The 21,394-nt window shown below is 57.5% G+C and overlaps 2 protein-coding genes and 1 non-coding gene across 3 annotated transcripts; 2 read left to right on the forward strand and 1 right to left on the reverse strand.

The window, feature by feature from the left end:
- Window positions 1-4,045: 4,045 nt before the first annotated feature.
- LOC127026031 (olfactory receptor 49-like) lies at window positions 4,046-4,994 on the forward strand. Its single transcript, XM_050911146.1, is given in 2 exon segments — window positions 4,046-4,576; window positions 4,578-4,994. Coding segments are annotated over 2 exon segments (948 nt in total).
- Window positions 4,995-8,831: 3,837 nt separating this feature from the next.
- Window positions 8,832-17,335, forward strand: LOC127025939 (antigen WC1.1-like). The gene is made up of 9 exons (XM_050911094.1): window positions 8,832-8,886; window positions 11,025-11,339; window positions 11,925-12,124; window positions 12,307-12,646; window positions 13,003-13,317; window positions 15,000-15,137; window positions 15,889-15,984; window positions 16,720-16,851; window positions 17,079-17,335. Exons 1-9 carry the CDS (start codon window positions 8,832-8,834, stop codon window positions 17,333-17,335), a joined length of 1,848 nt encoding a protein of 615 aa, XP_050767051.1.
- A 3,102-nt stretch (window positions 17,336-20,437) lies between these two features.
- Window positions 20,438-20,509, reverse strand: TRNAA-UGC (transfer RNA alanine (anticodon UGC)). Its single transcript has one exon. It is a non-coding gene; the product is annotated as a tRNA-Ala (tRNA).
- Between the last annotated feature and the right edge of the window lie 885 nt (window positions 20,510-21,394).

Here is a 21,394-nt window from a genome sequence, read left to right on the forward strand (position 1 = left end):
TGATCAGGATACACTTCTGCAGCTGCCACCGGCATTGGGTGGGCACCAGTGAGGACCCTCAGCTCCCTTCAGTCAGGGGAGCAGTCTCTGGAAGCAAGCCGTGTTGTAGAGGAAGAAGGTGGCCAAGGTGTCTGGGAGTCACTATCAGAACCCAAGTGTGAAAGGAAAAATGCTCTTGGTTTTGGCAGAAAGAAAAGTTCATCTGGAGTCGAAGTGTGGGTCAGATCTTAACTCGATCTTAACTAGTTCCCTCAGCCGCTCCTCATAAGACTTGTGCTCTAGACCCTCCAGCAGCTTCATCGCTCTTCTTTGGACACACTCCGGCACCTCAATGTCTTTCTTGCAGTGAGAGGCCCAAAAATGAACACTGTATTCGAGATGCGGCCTCACCAGTGCCGAGTACAGGGGGACAGTCACTTCCCCAGTCCTGCTGGCCACACTATTTCTGGTACAAGCCAGGAATGCTATTGGCCTTCTTGGCCACCTGGGCACACTGCTGGCTCATCTTCAGCTGGCTGTCAACCAACAGCCCCAGGTCCTTTTTCCACCAGGCAGCTTTCCAGCCACTCTTCCCCAAGCCTGTAGCATTGCATGGGGTTGTTGTGACCCACATGGAGGACCTAGCACTTTAGCCTGGTTGAATCTCATACAGTTGGCCTCAGCCCATCAATGCATCCCTCTGTAGAGCCTTTCTAACCTCAAGCAGATCAACACTCCCGCCCAGCTTGCTGTCATCTGCAAACTTACTGAGGGTGCACTCGATCCCCTCGTCCAGATCATTGACAAAGTTATTAAACATGACTGGACTCAATACTGAGCCCTGGGGAACAACCCTTGTGACCGGCTGCCAACACTGGATTGAACTCCATTCACCACAACTCTTTGAGCCCGGCCAGCCAGCCAGTTTTTTACCCAGTGAAGAGTGCACCCGTCCAAGCCATGAGCAGCCAGTTTCTTCAGGAGAATGCTGTGGGAAACAGTGTCAAAGGCTTTACTAAAGTCCAGGTAAACAACATCCACAGCCTTTCCCTCTGCCACTAAGCGGGTCACCTTGTCAAAGAAGGAGATCAGGTTAGTCAAGCAAGGACCTGCCTTTCATAAAGCCATGCTGACTGGGCCTGATCGCCTGGTTGTCCTGTACGTGTCGTGTGATGGCACTCAAGATGATCTGCTCCATAACCTTCCCTGGCATCGAGGTCAGCCTGACAGACCTGTAGTTCCCCGGATCCTCCTTCTGGCTTTTCTTGTAGATGGGCATCTGTACTGGTTTTGGCTGGGATAGAGTTAAAATTCTTCATAGGAGCTTGTACAGGGCTATGTTTTGGATTTGTGCTGGGAACAGTGTTGATAACACAAGGATGTTTTAGTTATTGCTGAGCAGTGCTTACACAGAGTCAAGGCCTTTTCTGCTTCTCACACTGCCCACCAGCGAGTAGGCTGGAGGTGCACAAGAAGTTGGGAGGGGACGCAGCTGGGACAGCTGGCCCAATTGCTCAAAGGGATATTCCATACCATATGATGTCATGCTCAGCAATAAAAACTAGGGGGGAGGTTGGTGGGGTGCTGCTGCTGGGGGACTAGCTGGGCATCTGTCAGCTGGTAGCGAGCAATTGTTTTCATTTGCATCACTTGTTTTTCTTGGGTTTTATTTTCTTCTCTCTTTGTTGTATTTTCCTCTTTTCCTTAGAATTCTTTTTAAAATTTCTTTTCAATTATTAAACTGTTTTTATCTCAACGCATAAACTTCTTTCTCACTTTTACCCTTCCGATTCTCCTCTCATCCCAGAGTGGGGGAGTGAGCGAGCGGCCGTGTGGTGCTTAGTTGCTGGCCAGGGTTAACGCATGACACCTACCAATGGTTTGAGTGGAGAAACATTGCTCAGAGGATCTTCTCAATTTGTATTGGCATAGTTTATATCTCTACAACCTATGTGTTGTGATGTGTTTCGATTGCTGCATGGCCATTTGCAACCCCTCACACTACTCTGTCCTTACGAACTCCTGGTTGTGCTCCATGCTCATCTTTAGCTGCTGGGGAATGGCATCTCTATCCATGCTCAGCCCCACCGTCTTCTATGCCATTAGACCCTCTGTGCCCAATGTAGAGACTGCTTCTTCTGCAGCATCATCCCTTTGCTGAGAGCAGCCAGCATGGGCACCAGCTCCTATGAAACATGAGCATTGCTCTCTCCTCTGCTGTGTTGCTGAGCTCCTTCACACTGTCTTCTGTGCTTTATGCCTGCATTATATGCATCATCCTGAGGATAACCTCTGTGCAAAGCCACAATAAGGCCTTCTTCACCTGCATATCCTTCACCTGCATATCCTATATTTCTTCACTCACTATCGCAAATGCTAGCGGCATGTTTGACCTTGTGAAGCCTGAAGAGAAGCTGCTTTGTTGTAAGCTGTCTGCAAATGTGCAGGTTCCTCTAAGGAAGTGCATTCAGGAGAAGAATAGTTTTAGATAACGTAGGTGTCAGCCAACAGAGTCAGAAGACACAACCCTTTGAGTGTTTGAACTGACCCAGACAATGGAAACTGGACTGCCACCTCTGATTCACTGATTCACTGTGCTCCTACTGCTGTAGGTGACTGAGCTTGAGCTTTTGCTCAAACACAGCCAGCGGCTTAGTCTCAGAAAGTTTTCCGGACGAACCCAGTGCAGAGATTCCCCTATGCCAGACTAGAGGCAAAGAACAAGCCGGGCATTTGGGATCTAAGACTAGCCTGAGCCCCAAGCTAAAATGTCAATGCAAACATGGAGCACTGCCTATACGGAACTTCCCATTTGACTCCTTGTGTAAGTGCTACGCATTGTGCCCTGGGACAGAGCCTGAGGGGACAACACAGTCTGTGGAGAAGCTTTGTTTCACTCCTTCAAACCCTCCCTCTCCTCCCCTCCCTCTCCTCCCCTCCCTCTCCTCCCCTTGCATTTTGAATCATCCTGGGTCTGGAGCCATCTGCTCTGCTCCTTTCTAGGTCTACAAACAAATGTAAAGATGAAGGGAAAAACATCAGTCTTTATTGCATAGATTCTTCTTGTGCTTCCTTCTGTTAGATAAGTATTTTGATGTTAAAAAAAAATAATAAATCAGAGATTTGAGACTTGAATAGTGAGTTTCATCTACTTCGCTGCAGGTGCCTGTGAGAACTTGTTTTCCCAAGGCTCCCTCTGCAGTCAGTGGAGACAAGAGAAAACGCTAGAGGCTGGGTCCTCCCAACCTATAACTGGCATGCAAAAGAAAGGTTACAAATCTCTTCTAGACACTCTTCTCTTGCTCTGCCTTTAGGTCAGGACATTTGATAGTCATAGCAATGAGCAGCTGTTTCGAAACAATGGCATTTCAGTGCAGACGGATGTCAGATGAGACTGTGTGGAACCGTAATAAATTTCAGTCATTATTTCAAGTACTAAAGAAGGCAAGTTATACTTGGTCCCTCTTCTACCCCCTCCCCCTTTGCTGAAGAAACAGAGAGCAAGAAGCTGTGGAAGAAAGCAGGGCATTACAGAAGAGATACTTGACATTACTTCTTTTGAAATCAACAGATTCTCAGGGATTCCTACTCCAAAAAGGCAAGTACTGAAAAGTAGAAAGAATAGCTTTCAACATACATGTTTGGTTTGATTTGAATTGATTTGATTTGATGGTTTAGCATTTGTGCAATAGAAGAGATGAGTTTGGCACATAGGTGTGAGAGATGTTTGCAATAGGTCTGAGTGAATTTGGAATTTCCAGGAATGGGGTGAAATAGCTAACAGCCTCTTTAAAATCTTCTGTCCTGGAGAAAGAATCCTTTGTGAGTGTTTGAAAAAGGTAGAAAGAAGACAGGAAATGCTCTGAGGACTCTAACTGAAATGTACAACATAAAAATCAGGGTGTGAGCAATGCTTGAAGGACTCTCTCTCTGTGTGTTATATAGGAAGATTGCGGGAAAGGAAAGAAGCAGAAAAGGAAGGACCAAACTTTTCATCCAGACTGTGAAATTATCACACTTGCTTTTTGCCATGTTCCTGTCTCGGCAGGATGAACTGAAATTCAGCATGGGAGCAGAAAATGAATCTGCAGTTACTGAGTTCATCCTAGAGGGTTTCTCGGGGCTTGATCAAAGCCTACAGCTCTTTCTCTCTCTGGTCCTTCTGCTCATATACCTGACAACAGTGATGGGGAATGCAACCATCATCTTCCTCGTGTGTGTGGATCACCGCCTGCAAACCCCCATGTACTTTTTCATCAGCAATCTGTCGTTCCTGGAAATCTGGTTTACATCCTCCACAAACATCAAATTGTTTGTGATCCTGAGTTCCGGTAGGAGAACAATCTCACTAAGCAGCTGCTTTGCCCAATCCTATTTCTATTTTGCCCTGGGCTGTACAGAGTTTGTTCTACTTGTTGTCATGTCCTTTGACCGCTATGTTGCCATCTGCCAGCCTTTGCATTATGCTGCCATCATGAAGCCTCAGCTCTGCATCCACCTGGTTGTTGCCACTTGGGTCATAGGCATCACGCTTTCGAGTTACCATCTGGTCCTCCTCTACAAGCTGACTTTCTGTGGCTCGAACAAGATCCACCATTTTTTTTTGTGACAACTCGCCCTTATTCAAATTGTCCTGCTCTGACACCAGCCTGCTTTGGAAAATAGACTCTGTTTTATCATCATTGGTCATACTGGGTTCCTTATGTTTAACTCTGGTATTTTACATGGGCATCCTTTTCTGTATTCTACACCTTCCAGCAGCCTCTGAGAGGAAAAAAGCTTTTACTACCTGTTCTTCCCATCTCATCACCTTGGCCATTGCATATGGGAGCTGCATTGCTCTCTATGTGTGTCCTTCAGAAGATGTTTCCTTGGAGACAAACAGAGTTGTAGCTTTGCTGAACACTGTCCTGTACCCGTTCTTAAATCCGTTCATCTACAGTCTTAGAAACAAGACTGTGATACTGGCCCTAAACAAAGCCATTGCCCACGCAACAATGCAGCTTTTCCCCTAATCCTGGTGCATTTCTGGACAGCAATTCCAATGGTCTGCTCTCATATGTTAAGCAGTACCAATGCATATGTATGTAACCTCCAAATACAGATGCCTCAGGAGATTTATGTTCTTGTTGGATTGTGTTAGGTTAAGCGATAAGAAGCTCATCTGCACACACAAAGAAGGCACTGACAATGGCAGGAGGAGTAACTCAGTTAATACCCTGCCCCAGCTGCTCCCAGGCCCATCACAGGAGAGCCACCAGCTCATCAAGAACCCATCTCCACAACCTGAGAAGAGCAGTGCTGAGCAGTGCTTGCACAGCGTCAAGGACTTCTCTCTTTCTCACTCGGCTCCCACAGCGAGAAGGCTGGGAGGGGACAAAGCCAGGACAGCTGACTCCAACTGACCAAAGGGATATTACACACTGTATGACGTCATGGTCAGCAGTAAAACTGGGGAGGGGGTGTGTGTTCTTTGCTGAGAGACTGGCTTGGCATCAATCTCCTGCTGTGAGTGATTACTTCTCCACTTATTAAACTGTCTTTATCTTGACCCATGAGACTTTTTTCCTGGCTTTTGCCCTTCCAGTTCCCTCCCCCATCCCGCAGGTGGGGAGTGAGCAAGTGACTGGGTGGGGGCTGCCACATGGGGTCACCCCACCACACGAGCACAAAGCAAATAGGTTGGTATGTGCTTGTGAGGTCACTGGTGCCTGAGGAGATCATAGGCTGGGAGCTGGCACATGGCCTGTGGAAGTGTTGTGAGATTCCTGATACCTGAGTAGCAGATAGGCCAAGAGCATGCACATGGCTTGTGTTGGAGCTTGTGAGGTCACTTGTGCCTTGATATCTCATAGGCGAGCAGATAGCAGCTAGGTGGATATGTGGTGGTCAGGTCACTGGTGCCTGAGTAGCTGATAGGCAAGAGGGAGACACATGGCTTGGGCATATACTATGTACTTGTGATGTCACTCTTGACTGAATAGCTGATAGAGCAGGACTAGGAGTATGGCCCTTATAGGTGCTCGTGAGGTCACCGGAGGCAGAGTACCTCAACAGCAAGGACATGGCAAATGGGTGTACAGGTTCCTGTGAGGTCACTGGTGCCTGAGTAGCTGATAGGGCAGGAGCAGGCATCTGACACTGTACTGGTTTTAGGTGGGATAGAATTAACTTTCTATTTAGTGAAATAGTGAGCGAGCGACTGTGTGGGACTTAGGTACTGGCTAGGGTTAAAGCACAACAGGTATGTGTAGGTTGTTTTGAGGTCATTAGTGCCTGAGTAGCTGATAGGCAGGAGCAGGCCCATGGCTTGTGTTTGTGCTTCTGAGGTCACTCATGCCTGAGTAGCTCACAGGCCTGGAGTAGGCCCATGGCATGTGTAGGTGCTTCTAATGTCACTGCTGCCTGAGTAGCTGATAGGGCAGGAGCAGGCCAATATCAGCAGTAGATGCTATGACATCACCTCTGGCTGAGTAGCAGATAGGCCAGGAGCATGCACATAGCTGTGTATGAGCTTGTCATGTCGCTGGTGCCTGAGTAGCTGATAGGGCAGAAGCTGGCACATAGCTTGTGTAGGTGCTTCTGATGTCACCAAGTCAATATTTAGACCAAAACCAAACATGGGGTTTTGGAAGAACCACTGTTAGCAGCAGCAGTCCATACACTGCACACACACGTGTGACAGTGTAACTCATGAGCACGCAGCGATGGCAGTAGGAGGGGTGTGAGGTCACCGTCAGTATAACCCATGAGTACACAGCAGTGGCCATAGGAGGGTGTGAGGTCATGTCACAAGATGACACCCCATGGCTGTGGGGCTTGGTGCAGAGCAGCCGTGTGCTGTCAGAAGGGCACGACAGAGGATGGGAGCTGCCCGGCCCCATGTCTGTGAGGCTGAAGGAGCAGCCCCTGCAGCCCTGGCTGGAGCAGTCGGGGTGGGGGTGGCTCAGGGGCACCGCAGGGATGTGCCTGGGCACGGTGCCAGGAGGAAACCACAGGCTTCCTGCCCGGGCGCTGTGGGGGGAGTGCAGGGCGCACTGCAAGACCACGTGGGCTGTGGTTTGTGCACCTGCAGGCTGCAGCTCCCGAGCCACCCGTGGGGAATAACGGCCCCTCAGTGACATGCCAAGAGGCAGGGATACATCTGAGCCTCTGGGCTGCGTGTCTGCTGCCAGGGCAGGGACATGTCCCAGCTCCAGCTCATTTGAAGCAACCTTCCATGGGGCTCTCCAGAGCAAGCCAGTACTCCTGGGATGGGGCTCTGGCCTGAGCTAAGGCCCTTTCCCAGCTGCTGCTCCTAGCACAGCAGGATCTGAAGCAGGGGCAGGGGCTGTTTCCTTCCCTTCCTGACACAGCTCCTGGTGCAGTCCCAGCCCTGTGGTTCCCATGGCATGGGGATGGCTGGACACTCGCACCTTGGGATGTTGGATGTGCCCGGTACAGGAGATGCTCAGTGCTCCTGGTCCACACAGCAGGGTTCAAGGCGTGAAAAATCCATTTTCCCCCACTACGGCTGGCCCTGTCCTGTGACGCACTACCACCACAGTGACGTGACACCTGCAGTGGAGCCATCCCTCATATATGGTCACGAATGGCGCTGGAGCAGTTCATTGGAGGGCTGGGCTGTGTCGGAGGGGAGATAGCTCCCGATAATGTCTAAAAAGGTGCTGCCGCTTTGATTGGCTCCTCCTGTAGCTGGGCTGGCATCTGCAGAGATATATTGCCCTCTCGTCGTCATTGTCCCCATGAGTCGCGAGGAACTCTGGCAGGGAGTGTGGCGCAGCAGGGATGTGCTGGCAGGGCAGGAGGCTCAGGATGGGCCGAGAGGGAGTCCTGTCCCCTCAGATGCTGTGGCTGCTGCTCTGGGTACAGCTGTGCACGGGTAAGTGCTGACTGCCTTGTCCCACAGCCCAGGGCCAGGGGCTACCAGGGTGGTCATCAGGATCCGCCTGGGAATGGGGTTTCTTTGCAGGTGCTACTGAGACGAGGGGCAGAAGGGGCTCAAGTCCATGGACGCTGTGCCTTTCCCTGTGCCCATGTGGGTGGGAGAGAGTATCTCCTTTTCCAGGGCTCCAGTGCTTAGGTCAGCCTGTGGCTGGTTGCATTCACAGACACCCTCTCGTGGGGTACCCCCTGTTGCCCAGCACTGTGCCTCTGGAGCCAGTGGTGGCCTAGCTGGTGATGGCAGCCCCCAGAGATCCCCAGAGCACTGCCAACCTCTGGGGTAGCCTGGAGGGTTTGTGTGCTGCTCACTGCCCCCTTGTTCCAGGGGAGCCCTGACCCCATGAGGGCAGTGTGTACCCCACAGAGAGACTGACGCCAAGGGCGAGGAGAGGACATGGGCTGGGGAATCCTCGGATTTGTCTCGGTGCTCCCTGGGAACTCAAAAAGCCATGGGGTGGGTTTGGATGGTGGTGGGGCAGGTGGTTTGCACAGGAAGCTGCAGGCCTGGGTACACAGGGCTGTTGAGGGGGTGCTGGGCTGGGGAGGAACGGGTGCCCAGTGCAGGGCTGGGCAGGTATGGGTGGGGGGCATGTGGCCATTTGGGTAGAAAGAGGTGCCTTGTGCAGTGGGATGGCATGTGATGCCCAGAAGGGATCGCCACACTGCACTGGGGACAGCCTGGAGGGGAGTGGGCTCCCACCCCATTACCTCTGACTCGACCCAGGAAGGGGTTTCCCCCAGACCTGCAGTGCTGGGGCTTGGCGCTATCCTGACCCGCCTCATGTTGATGTTCGAAGGTGCTGCGGAGGTGAGGCTGGCGGATGGTGGCAAACGCTGTGCTGGGAGAGTGGAGGTGAAACACAGGGGCCAGTGGGGGACCGTGTGTGATGACTACTGGGGCATGGACGATGCCGCAGTGGTTTGTAAGCAGCTGGACTGTGGGTCTGCTGTTGGAGCTCCTCAGTACGGACACTTTGGGCCAGGATCTGGCCCCATTTGGATGGATGATGTTGGCTGTAATGGCACCGAGTCTGCCCTGTCTGACTGCAAACACGCAGGATGGGGTGAACATGACTGTGATCATGGTGCGGATGCTGGAGTGACATGTTCAGGTAAGGGGTCAGTCTTTTGCCTAGCTTTGGGGCTGGGATGGGGGAAGGGACCTGGGTGTGCCCTCAGGGAGCAACAAGCACATGCTGGAGCTGGGTCCAGTGTGGCCAAGCACACTGCCAAGCTGGGACTGTCATTGCTGATATAACTGATTCCCAGGGAAAGGCCAGGGGGAGCCTACCCCCGAGGTGAACTAACTCTGCCACGCTGTCTCAGCCCCGCCTCAGTCGGTGTCCTGGGCTGCAGATGAATCCTCCATCCCTGACCCAGGGTGTCCATTGGGCTTCATCAACCTCCACCCATTCTGCCAGTTCCCAGCCAGCATTGCTGAGGGTCCCCTTGCTGGAAACGCCTGGTGGGACTTGCTTGGCACCCCAGGTCTTGGAGGACTGGCATGAGATGGCTGGTCACGCTGGGTTATTCCCCTTCACAGACATGAGTACCTCGACTGAATTGAAGGGACTTTTCAGAGAGGATGAGTGCTGGGCCCTGGACAAAGGAGCAGGGTGGCCACAAAGCCCTTCGCTGCCTGTCCCCAGGGCTCGGCTGTGTGGTCCAGCACTGCGAGGCCTCAGGGCTTGGTGGCTGCTTGGCTGTGGCTGCTCCCTCCCGCATCACCACAGTCACAGGCTGGCACTGGGAAATCCCTGGGGCTGTGACAGCCCTGCAGGGACATGACCCTGTGCAGGCAGCGCTGACCCACTGTCCAATCTCTTCTACCTGCCCACGGCTCCCCACACTGCCCCGTGACACGGGGACTTTGGCAGCGCTTCCTGATCCTCATCGGTGCCTGCTGTTCCCTGAGAGCTGGCATGGGCCCAGGGGGCATGAGAGTCTCCGGTCCCTCTGTCCGGCCGTTGATCTGGGTTGTGTGCATCTCTGGGCAGAGTGATGTGTCCCTGACAGAAGATCCCCCCTCAGGCAAGCATCAGAGGGGTCTGGACAGGCACCAGCCATGATAACAGCTGCACCATTTCTGTGCTCTGTGACATCTCCCACCTAAAAGGAACCTCCCAATCCTCCAGGGACAGCCCAGGGATCAGGGTGCGCTTCTGGTTGCCTCAGGGTGATGGTCCTGCCTGGCCCGAAGCTCTGCAGGGGCTGAGCAGGCCGCAGCAGTCAGTATCATCTGGGTCACTTCTCCTGGACCTGAACTGCTCCCACCACTGCGGTGCTGGGGGAACCATGCCGGGCAGCACAGGGGACTTTGTGTGGGAGCAGTTTGTCTGAGCAGTACCTGTGGCTGTGAGTCTGCGACAGACACATACCCTCGAGTGCTGTGATGGTGTAGAGAAGGGGTGCAGGGGGGCCTGGATGTGTTTGTGTCACCAACACTCCCCCAACAGATTCCTCTGGGATGTGCAATGGGCAGTTTGGTCACAGCTTGCTTGGAGGTGATGCAGGATGTGGGCATCTAACTGCCAGAGGGCTCTGGGAACTGCCAGGTGTTTTGGTTTTTTCCCAGGATTTTTCCGTCTGGTGGAAGGGAAGAGCCGCTGCTCAGGACGTGTGGAGATCCATGACGGGGACCAGTGGAAAACTGTCTGTGCTTCACACTTTGGTGCCAAAGCTGCTGATGTGGTCTGCAGGGAGTTGCAGTGCGGCAGAGCCCTGCCTGTCGCTGAGGCAGCTCAATTTGGAGAAGGGGTCAGTGCCGTGTGGGATGGAGAGCTGCAGTGTGTGGGGAATGAATCCCTCCTCATCTCCTGCCCCAGGGGGTCCTCCAGGGAGCAGCCCTGCACCCACGCGAACAGCGCTGTTCTCACCTGCACACGTAAGGACTCAGGGAGACGGGGGCTGTGCCAGGGGTCGGGGAACAGAGCAAGGAATGTGCTAGGCTGGGTGTGGGGACAGGAGGGATGATGGCATTGTCTGCAGCATGAAAATAGTTGAGAAGGAGAAGAAAGGCATGCTGTCCCTCTGGCCTCTCCCCCAGCTCCTGAGGGTACAAGAGCACCAATCCACCCTCTCTCCTCCTCCTCTGTCCCCAGAGTACACAGGGTTCAGGCTGGTGAACGGCAGCACAGCATGTGCAGGGAAGGTGGAGGTCCAGGTGCTGGGGACCTGGGGGACCCTCTGTGCCTCCCGCTGGGATCTCTCGGATGCCCACGTTCTCTGTCATCAACTCAACTGTGGGTTTGCTGAGGCCATTCCTGGAGGAGAGCATTTTGGGAGAGAGACTGGCCCTGTCTGGAGAGACTCCTTCCACTGTGACGGCACTGAAGCCCACCTGGCACAGTGCCCAGTGATCACCCTGGGGGCCCCGCCATGCTCCCACGGGAACACTGCTGCTGTCATTTGCTCAGGTGAGTGCCGGAAAAATGCTGCATTAACTCCATCTGCCCTTTGTGTGTGACACGGCCACCCAAAGCAGGGGTCCCATGGCAGTACCAGGCTGAAGTTCTCCCTGGAGAAACCCTGGCATACCCAGGAGCCATCTGGAGGGCTTTGCCTGCTCAGACTGACCGCTCTGCTTTGGGAGAGCTGAGCACTGAACGGAGGCAAGCATCTACCCCCAGGGCAGTGCCTTAGCCCCAGCGCCACCACCAGGCCTGGGCTCCTCTGTTCTCGTACTGTGGGATGAGCCCAGGACAGGGCTGCAGGGCTCTGCTCCATCCCTCTGGCTGCAGACAACCATATCGCATCCCCGCAGAGAGCCCTGCAGAGCCTCATCCCACGAGGCAGGCAGGAGCTGCCTGGGTACTCCCAGCAGCAGCAGACCTGGGTGTGAGCTGCAGAGAGGACCCGGGCTTTGCCCTCACTTCTCGTCAGCAAAAGGCTCAATCATGTCCTGTTTGGTCAGAAAATCCCCCCTTGCCCTGCTCCCTGAAGGATGCCCTGCTCCCCAGTGCCGCCGATGGCTGTGGTATCTCTGTTGTTCCCAGGCTCAGGTGGCTTTGCATCCCTGCGGCTGGTGGGCGGAGGGAGCCGGTGCGACGGACGAGTGGAGATCTTCCAGCATGGGATGTGGGGCAGAGTTCTGGATGATGAGTGGGACATGCAGGAGGCCAGTGTGGTGTGCCGGCAGCTGCGGTGCGGAGAGGCAGGGACAGCCTACAACCCCCCAAAGCCTGAGCGAGGGACGGGCCCCGTGGGGCTGCGAGGGGTCCGGTGCGCAGGGCACGAGGCCAACCTGGCCCTCTGCAACACCTCCCTGCCTGAGAGTGCACCGGCAGCAGGGGTTGCGGAAGACGTGGGAGTCATTTGCTGGGGTGAGCAGCACTGCATGGGCCCCCCAGGTGACGGGGTGGGTGGGCAGCCAGGCCCTGACAGCAATTGGGCTTTCTACCCACTACAGGGAGCCGGTGGGTCCGACTGGTGAATGGGACTGGGCGCTGTGCTGGGAGAGTGGAGCTCTACTACCAGGGCACCTGGGGGACTGTGTGTGATGATGGCTGGGACCTGTCTGATGCCGCCGTCGTTTGCCACCAGCTGGGCTGTGGAACGGCGGTGGAGGCGGCTGGCTCTGCTCGGTTTGGGGAAGGCTCCGGGCAGATCTGGCTGGATGGCGTGAACTGCTCTGGGGCCGAAGCTGCTCTCTGGGACTGCCCTGCCGGGCCCTGGGGGCAGCATGACTGCGGGCACAAAGAGGACGCGGGAGTCATCTGCTCAGGTGTGTGCCGGGACCTGTGGTGGGAGCCTGGTTCCTGGGGAGGCCAGGACACAAGGAGAGCCGGGCATGGCCAAGGCTGTCCTGACTGCCTCTGAGCTCCTGCCCGAGCCCGTCCTGTGGACACCTATGCACGGGCACCCTCAGTCCCACTGGGGGTCCCTGGGGAGCTCAGCAGTCCCCGAGGGTTAGCAGGAAGGGCAGGGGTGTCTGTCCGTCAGGGACTTCTCTCTGCCCCTGGGTGCAAGGGGGACATGCTGGCCCTGCCCCTGCCCGCGTGAGGGCCTGGGGGGTGCAGAGGTGTCCTGGGTCCCACAGCCCCACACCAGCCTGTTCCCCCTTGGTGCCTTTCCTTGCAGAGTTCGTGGCCCTGAGGCTGGAGAACAGCGACGGCTGCTCCGGGCGCCTGCAGGTTTTCTACAACGGGACATGGGGGAGCATTTGCTCCAACTCGATGACTCTCAACACGGTGTCGCTGGCATGCCAGGAGCTGGGCTGCGGGGATGGAGGATCCCTGGAAACACGCCTGCCCTACGGCAGGGTGTCTGGCCCTGCCTGGCTGGATAACGTGCAGTGTGGGGAGAAAACCAGCTCCTTCTGGCAGTGTCCCTCCACTCCCTGGAACCCGCAGTCATGTGAAGACCTGCGAGATGAGACCCACATCACCTGCAATGGTAACTCGGAGCCACCTGGGCATCACTGTCACCCCAGCTCCTGCTCCCTGGTGGGCACGGCCAAACACAGAGAAAGAGCTTGGAAGGGCTTTTCCTTGCCATGTCAGACCCTTCTGCTGCTGGTGGCACAAACGTGACCACAGCCACCCACGTCCAGCAGCAGTTGCCACCCAGGCTGCCAGCAGCACCTGCGGGAGGCAGAGGCACCTCCAGGTGAGGTCTCAGAAGAGACCAGACAGGGTTCAGAAGAGCCTCCCCTCCATGGACACCCTCCTGCTGCTCTCTGAACCAGGGACCTTTTGGGGCTGAGCAGTCAGGGTCTCCCCACAGTCCTGCGTGTGTCCCCTGAATGACCAGGGTTTGGTTGCCGCTGTGACCAAGATGGCACAGGGAGAGGCAAGCAGAGCTCAGCCCTGCTCTCTTCTGCACCATCCCCTGAACCAGCCCCTTCACCACAGTGTTTCCTTCTTCAGGGGGACGCCCAGAAATGCCCCCGACCCCGTTGGCCCCGTGCCCCAACTCCACGAGCTGCACAGGTAGGGAGCTGCTCCCCTGTGTACCCTTGTTGTCTGGCAGGGCTCTGCCTGCTGTCTCAGTGCCATGGGAGGTCTTTGCCTTCTCCAGCAAGGGAGAAGATTCGTGCGGTGGGAGGCAAGGACAGGTGCTCGGGCAGAGTAGAGGTCTGGCACCGTGGCTCTTGGGGGACAGTGTGCGATGATTCCTGGGACATGCGGGATGCTGAGGTGGCATGCAGGCAGCTGGGCTGTGGCCCCGCGGTGTCTGCCCTGCATGAGGCTGCGTTTGGGATGGGGATGGGCCCTATCTGGCTGGAGCAGGTGGAGTGCCGGGGGACAGAGCTGTCTCTGCAGGACTGCTGGGCCCGGCCTGGGGACAGCGGTGCTTGTCGGCATAAGGAAGATGCTGCCGTGCACTGCTCAGGTGAGTGGCAGGGCTGGGACCCCTTGCTCGGGTCTTGGCAGGGAGCTGGGGAAAGCCTTACACCCACTTGGTCCTGGCATGGGCCCTGACCTCCCGAGAGCAGGAACATCCTGTGGAGTGCAGGAGGCTGGTGCCAAGTGCGGAGCAGCCTCGGTGGAACTGGATGTCCTCTGGCCACTGCACGTGGGGCCCTGCAGCCCCAGGGCTATCCCCTGGGCTGCCTGTGCCTTCCTGCCTGCTGCCCAGAGCAGAGGCACTGGGCCCTGTCCCGGCCTCCCTTTCTAGCACTACAGGAGGGGCAATTTGGGGGGGATGTGTCAGGGGCATCTCCAGACACACACACAGGGTGTGTTGGGGAGGAGGCTCCCTGGGACCCGCACAACCACCCTCTCAGCCCAGCTCTCCTTTGCCTCTTCTGCAGCTACACCCAGGACGGCAGCATTCCCACCCCAAGCAGGTAACTTGTCCTCCCCCCGGGGCTGGGTATCCCCGGGGCCAGGCTGTGACCCACAGCTGGATGGAAGGGGCTCCTTGCTGGGGTGTGAAACTCCCAGGAGGAGGCACTGGGAGGGTGGCGGGGGGTTAGGGAGGGTTGTAATTTACTCAGCAGGGTAGAAGCTTGCCCATCACTCTCCCCTGGGGCACTCCACCCCTTGCTGCCTTGTGTGATGGGGGTCAGGACTGATGCTGCCTCCACCTCTCCCAGGCCTGGTGCTGCCCCTTCCATGTTCTCGCCCATGCAGATCCCACTCGAGGCCGTCTGACTGGCAGCGGGAGAGTCTCAGTGCCCGTCATCATCTGCATCATCCTGGGGGCCCTTCTCTGCCTGCTCCTGGCCCTCCTGGCCGGGCAAGTGCTAAGCACCAGGACTGGGCGCAGAGGTGGGTCCTGCCACAATGGTGCCAGGGGAAGATACCTCCTGGAAGGGCTGTGGGGTGCTGCGGGATGTCAGTGAGGGGCACAGGCAGAGCTGAGGGGGTGGGACTGTGTGCTGCCACCTGTCCCAGACACCACCCCAGTGAGCGCCTGGCCGTGGGGCACCAGCAGCAAGGGGTGGAGAGAGCCCAGAGGTGGGGGGAGCTAGCCAGAGGCAAGGAGAGAAACGGGGAGAGTGGGGCTCGGGGAGATGTGAGCAGAGGGGAGATGGCCAAGGCTGGCAGTGCTCAGGGTATTGGTGGAGGGCGCTCTGGGGCAATGGAGATGCTAGGAGGAGCGTGGGGCAGGAGGGTCCATTTCCATGGTGTCAGGCTCCCAGCCTGTCCCTCTACCCAGCCCTGCCCACCCACCGGAAGGGCAGGGGCCCTGCTATAGACCCGTGGGGCAGAGAGAGGGCAGCTCCAGGTGGAGAGGAAACATGGGAGCTGCTCCAGGGTCAGACAAGGGGGCATGACCCAGGGGCCAGAGGGGCATGAGCGCTGTCTCCGAAGGGATGATGCGAGGGTGATGCTGCCCCAGAGGATCTGCACAGCAATGTTGCCCTCACCGGGGATGTGGCAGCCATGCCTGGACAGTGCAGTGGGGCTGTGCTGTCGGAGCAGTGCTGGGCTGGCCCAAGGAAGAGGTTTGGGGGAACACAGTGGGGTCCCATTGGCTCTCTGCCTGTCCCTCTGCCAGCCCTGCCTCTATCCCCAGGCTCCAGGAGAGCTCAGGAGCTCTTCCCCGAGGCCGTGTACGAGGAGATCGGTTACAGCCCAGCATGGGAGAAGCAGGCGAGGTTTGGTCGCTCAGGTGGGTGTGGGTCCTCCCTGGAGGCACATCTGCAGGACCCTTTCCCTGGCCCCAACCCAGAGCTGATCCCCTGAAGCCCCCCAGCCTGCAGCACTGGCGCCATGTGGTGTGTGGGGAGAGCATCCAGGTCCTGGGCCCAGGAGAGGAGCTTTCTCCCAACCACCTTTCACCGTCCCAGCTGGACAGCCCCTCTCTTTCTGCCCCTGCACCCCATGTGACACCCAAGGAGGGAGGGAAGGGGCTGTCCTAGGGCACCTCTGGGAGCACCTTTGAGACAGGGTTTGTGCCAGGGGAGCAGGGTAAATTCCCAGCCCTCCTCCCCATGCAGCCCCAGCTCTGTGGGTCCCCCTTCCCCAGCAGCGGTGACCATGGGCCAGGTCAGTGGGGCTCGCTCCATAACACCCACTGTGCATCTCTCCAGGCTCTTCTTCAGAGGAGTCCCTGAGCCAGCTGCAGGCCTCCCCTGGGCTCAGCGAGGAGGAGGATGGTCTGGCATCAGCAGCAGGTAACGGAGGCAGGATGGGCTTCGTCTCCCTGCAGACATGTGTTGGACAGAGGTGTCACTGAGTGTCAGTGTCAGAGATGGGGAGGACACGGGGGTCTCCTGTGGCGCTGCCAACACCAGTGTCTCAGCCCTGTGTCCCTGCGCCTCCTCCCATCCTCTGCTCTGCAGGACGTATCTTCTCACTGTCACCAGCTCCCCTCTCCTTTCAGATGTTCTTGTCCTGGTCGCAGGTGAGCCAGCAGATGGCTATGATGATGCCAGGGAGGTTTCTGACCCTGGGGAGGACGCTGCCCCTGAGCAGGGCGAGTGGGAAATGTCCAGGGTGCCAGAGGAAGGAGCAGGGCCCAGGGATGCACCCAGAGGTGAGAGGGAAATTTAGCACTGCTGGTTCCTGGGTGCCATCCCTGGTGGCACCCGAGTTGCTGCTGTCCTGAGACCCCAACCTCCTGGGAAGGGGGAACCTGCCCCAGGAGTTTTCCTTGGAGGGACTGGGGGTGGGAGAAGGAGCTGAATGTGGTGAGGAGCTGGGAGGAAGATGATGTACAGACCCCATGAGGTGAACTGCAATGTCCTGCCTTGCTGCCTGCAGGGGCCAGCCTGCGCTCCCGGACAAGTGTCGGGGTCCCCGGAGCTGAAGGAGACACCTTGTCCCTGTCCCTGGCAAGCATGGGCTATGATGATGCTGAAGAGGTGTCTCTGGCACATCCCCGTGAGGACACAAAGGCTGTGACAGTGGAGCTCTGTGCACAACAGTCCCTGAGCCCCAGGCCAGGAGAGCCCATCCCTGCTGTGCAGCTGGGTGCAGCCGGGACGGAGGAGAGGTCTGTGCAGCTGGGAGAGCTGTGAGCACATGGGGACTGTCTCCCTTGACCCATGGGCAGCAGAAACCGCCTGGAGTTTCCTCTATTTGTATTCCCCTCTTTCTGCTGTGCCTCCAGATTTCTTCTTATTAAAAGTCTCTGAGGGCTTTGACCCACAGCTGGTGCTTGCCTGCCCAGGTGGCAGGCTGTCTCCCTGAGGCTCACCAGGGGGAGCAGAGAAGAAGGACATGGCGGTGGGGAAGGGGCTCAGGGTCGGGGTCAGGCTGTGGGGCTGCGAGAGCCCATGGTCCCTGGGGAATAATCCTGCTGACAGAGACATTTCCATCCTGCTGGCCACAGGCACTTTGAGTCCAAATGGCTCTCTGATAGGTCCCGTGATGCACCTCAGCGGCAGCACCCATTTCCTCACCCTTGGGTTTCCAGCTGCTCTTTCCCCCTGCCTGGGCCCCGCTGGTCCCACAGCGCAGAGGCCATGACAGAGCTGCCAGGACAGGGGAAGCCCTGGGCTTTTGTCTCACAGAAGTGAGTGCTAAGGTGGCTGCAGTGCCCTGAACACCCCAGCCAGCCCCAGGTGGGATCAAGGCCCACAGATTACCTCCCACAATGGTCAGGAGGCAGCTCTGCTCCCCACTGCCCCAGCACAGGGTGCAGAGCCATGTTCAGGGACACGTGGGGCTGGGATTCCCTCTCCTCATGCTCTGCCAGGACCCATCTCCATTGCTCCTGCTGCCTTGGGCCCTCGCAGACCCCGAGCACTACTGCCACAGCCGCAGAGCTGCCTTCTTCCTGAGCAGGGGCTGTAAGGCCCCACGGCAGCCCTGGGACCCCCTCCTCCTGCTCCCCTCCAGTCCCCACCCCTGCCCTCCTGCTGCCTTGCCAGGGGTGTCAGTTTGGGTTTGTGTCGGGGCAGTACTTGTGGGCAGGTACAGGAAGGAGGGGAGCAGGGGAGATTGGGGCACCTTTCCCTCAGCGCTGTTGGAGGGCCAGAGGGATGGAGAAAGGATCCCCACGAGATGTGTGCTGTAGCCAAAAGCCGTGGTCCAGCCCCTGGCCTGAAGAAGGGCTCATCTGGGAGGATGCTCATGTGGGCACGTTTCCATGGCAGATGAGATTTTGTGTCCTCCTCTAAAGCAGGTGCTGCTGGGAGCTGAGCCAGGGTCCCTCTCCCTTGGCCGGGGCTTTCACCTGCCCCTGCCCCGCAGAGAAGGCTCTTACGCAGGAGCCAGTCGAGGAGAAGGCTTTGACACCTGGGCAGGACCTGGCACCCAAACTGCCCTCCCTGCTCCCGCTGGTGGGTCTCCACACCCCTCTGCCTTTTCCCCAAAAGGCTCCTCTGCTGTGGGCTGGAAGGTGCATTTGCTGTCTGTGGCAGGCAGGGTTCCCTGTGGGGAGTTCCTGCAGCTCAGTACTGCTGCAAACAGCAGGATCTGGCCCTAGAGGAGAAGAGGGGAGGAGGCGGCTGTCGCCAACATCCTCTCCCACTTCAGCACTGCCCCATTCCCTGCCGGGAGCTCCACCACCCCTGGGGTGACGCTGGGGGGTTCTGGGGGAAGCCCAGGCTCACACACCCCTTTGCCCCATACCCTGGACCCTTCCTGCTGGCAGCCCCCATGGGAGAGCAGCGTTCCCAGGGCCAGACGCCCACGATGATGGTGACATACATGGGCACTGCAAACACAGCCTCCATCCCCTGGAAAACTCCCACTGGGGCAAGCTCCAGCCCTGCATCTCAGAGAAGTAAGGTGAAGTGAAGTAAAGAAGAAGGGGGGAGTGTTATCTTCTGAACACAGGATGGTGGGGGTCTATGGGCAGCATGGACACTGACCAGCAGAGTCAAGGTGCCCAAGTGGGGACCAGGGCAAAGAGCCCAGTGCCTGTCCCGTGCCACCTCGCCGCCAGCTCTGCCCTCCCGTAGGTGTAATATTTCTCCCTTACTCTGGCACCTGGCAGAGGTTTGCCTCCTCCTCCTTGGGGAGATGAGCCACAGGCCTGTGTGTGCTTGAGGGGGCAGCACACCTGAGCAGAAAGTACCTGTTTCATGGCATTTTGGGACCTGAACAGTCTGGCCCTGCGGGCTGGGTCCATTCTCTGCAGCAAAGCAGGATTGTCACTGTGCCCCAGATCTGTGGTTTCTCCTGCAGCTCCCGAGGACCTACCTGAGGGGGGGTCACAGTGAGACCCCAACTCTCAGCACTGCTGCCCCGACGCTGGGCAGAGCATGCCTGTTTAAAGTCCACGGGAGAGCAACCTTATTTCTCTGAGGCTGGGCTCACTGCTCCGGGGGCTGGGCACCCTGCAGTGAAAGTCCATGTCTCATACCCCATTTTGGTTACAGGTGTTATTGCCAAGGGAGCAGCCAAGGCACCATCTCCTGGCCCTCACTGCCTGTGCATGGCGGTGGACAGGCCTGTGCCTCCCCAATGCCATCAGCACAGGGTGGACAGAGGCACCAAACACCCCAGGAGCAAGAGCTGGGCACCGGCCCTACCAGTCCCACCTCAGCAGGCTGTGCCTGACCTCAGCAGCTCCAGGTTCCCTGAGCTGAGGCTCTGCTCAAGCCACTGTGGTGGAAGGAGAAGGACCTGGAGACAGGGTCAGCGTAAGAAATGTCATTCCTCCAGCTGGGAGACCCACAGCCCCGCTCAGGCTCGTCCAGCTCAGACACCCCTACCTGCTGGCACAGAGGGGTGCTTCCCACATGGTATGGGATCTCCACCTGGAGACAGGACAATCTCAGACCCTTACCCCTGGAAAGCCACCAGGCCAGTGTGGCTCTGGTCCCAAAGGACACCTGGGCTGGACCAGCACCCTCACACCACATCTCTCAGTGCAGCCAGAAAGGATTCCTAGTGTGCTGCTGACCTCTGTCCCCTGCCTGAGATCTCCCACAGACACACTCTGTGGGTGTGGGTCTGTGGTGCAGGGCAGTGACCCGATCTCAGGTCCAGCACAGCTGCCTGCTTCTCCTCCAAGAGGGGGCTCAGCAGAGGCTGCGCACATAGCCCTCCTCACCTCACAGCCAAGCCCTGGGTGGGCAGGGCAGGCCCACAGGGTCTGGAGAGGACCACTGCCCCAAGCTCTAACCCGCACCTGCCTGAGGCTGGGGATTCAGGGCAAAAACACCCCATGGAGATGCTGGGGATTGAACCCAGGACCTCCCTCATGCAAAGCGGGCACTCTTCCACTGAGCTACATCCCCTTGACACTCGCCAGCAGGAGAGACCCTCTCCTCCCATAATGTGTCTATGACAAGCACAGTCCTGTTGTCCCCTGGGTGCCCAGGGACCTTCTGCAGAAAACAGCACTTGAACCCTTCTGAGATGGGGAAGTCAGGACAGCCTCTCCGCTGGGGTCTGATTTTGGCACAGTGCTGCACTGCAGAGCGCAGCCCCTTCAACGTCTCTGCAGGGCAACGGGGCAGGAGGAGGCTCTTGCTCAGGCACTTCTCCCATGCTCTGGCCCACTCCAGGGTGGGTTGATGGAGAGGAAAACAACCCTGAGCCTCCTCTGACGCCCAGGGCAACACCCCTCTGGGCCACATCTGTCCCCAACTCCACAGCAGGAGCCGTGCAACAGGGTGAGGGAAATGCCCTCCCTGAGGGGAGGTGCCCCCAGCCTCTGATGGCACCCCAGGGCATGTGGTGGAGGGGACACGGGGGCAGAAATCTTACATCCCCCTCCTCCAGGCACTGGGCCTCTCCCTGCACCCCTCTGTCCCCCACCATCCCTGGAGGCGAGGTGAAGGGCAGGCTTCCACCTCCATGGGGCTGCGCATGTGGCTTGGGCTCAGGGACCTTCCCACTCCTTCAGCACTGAGGCCTGTCCTGACAGCAAAGCAGTGCCCTGGGACAGCCCTGGCTGGGGTCTCTGTGGCAGGGTGGCTGAGCGTGTTCAGCTGTTAACTCAAAGGGCGATGGTTTGACCACACGCAGGGACGGTGTCCCCATGGTAGTACAGCTGGGGCAATTGTGTTGCCCAGTGCCATAGATTTTTCCCTGCGTGATTTTTCCCTGCTGAGCCCTGCCTGGCAGAGAGGGTTTGGGGAATCAAAACCAGACCACAGTCACCATGAACTTCTGGAGTG

Source organism: Gymnogyps californianus, chromosome 26, assembly GCF_018139145.2.
Source record: "Gymnogyps californianus isolate 813 chromosome 26, ASM1813914v2, whole genome shotgun sequence".
Classification (NCBI taxonomy): Eukaryota; Metazoa; Chordata; class Aves; order Accipitriformes; family Cathartidae; genus Gymnogyps; species Gymnogyps californianus.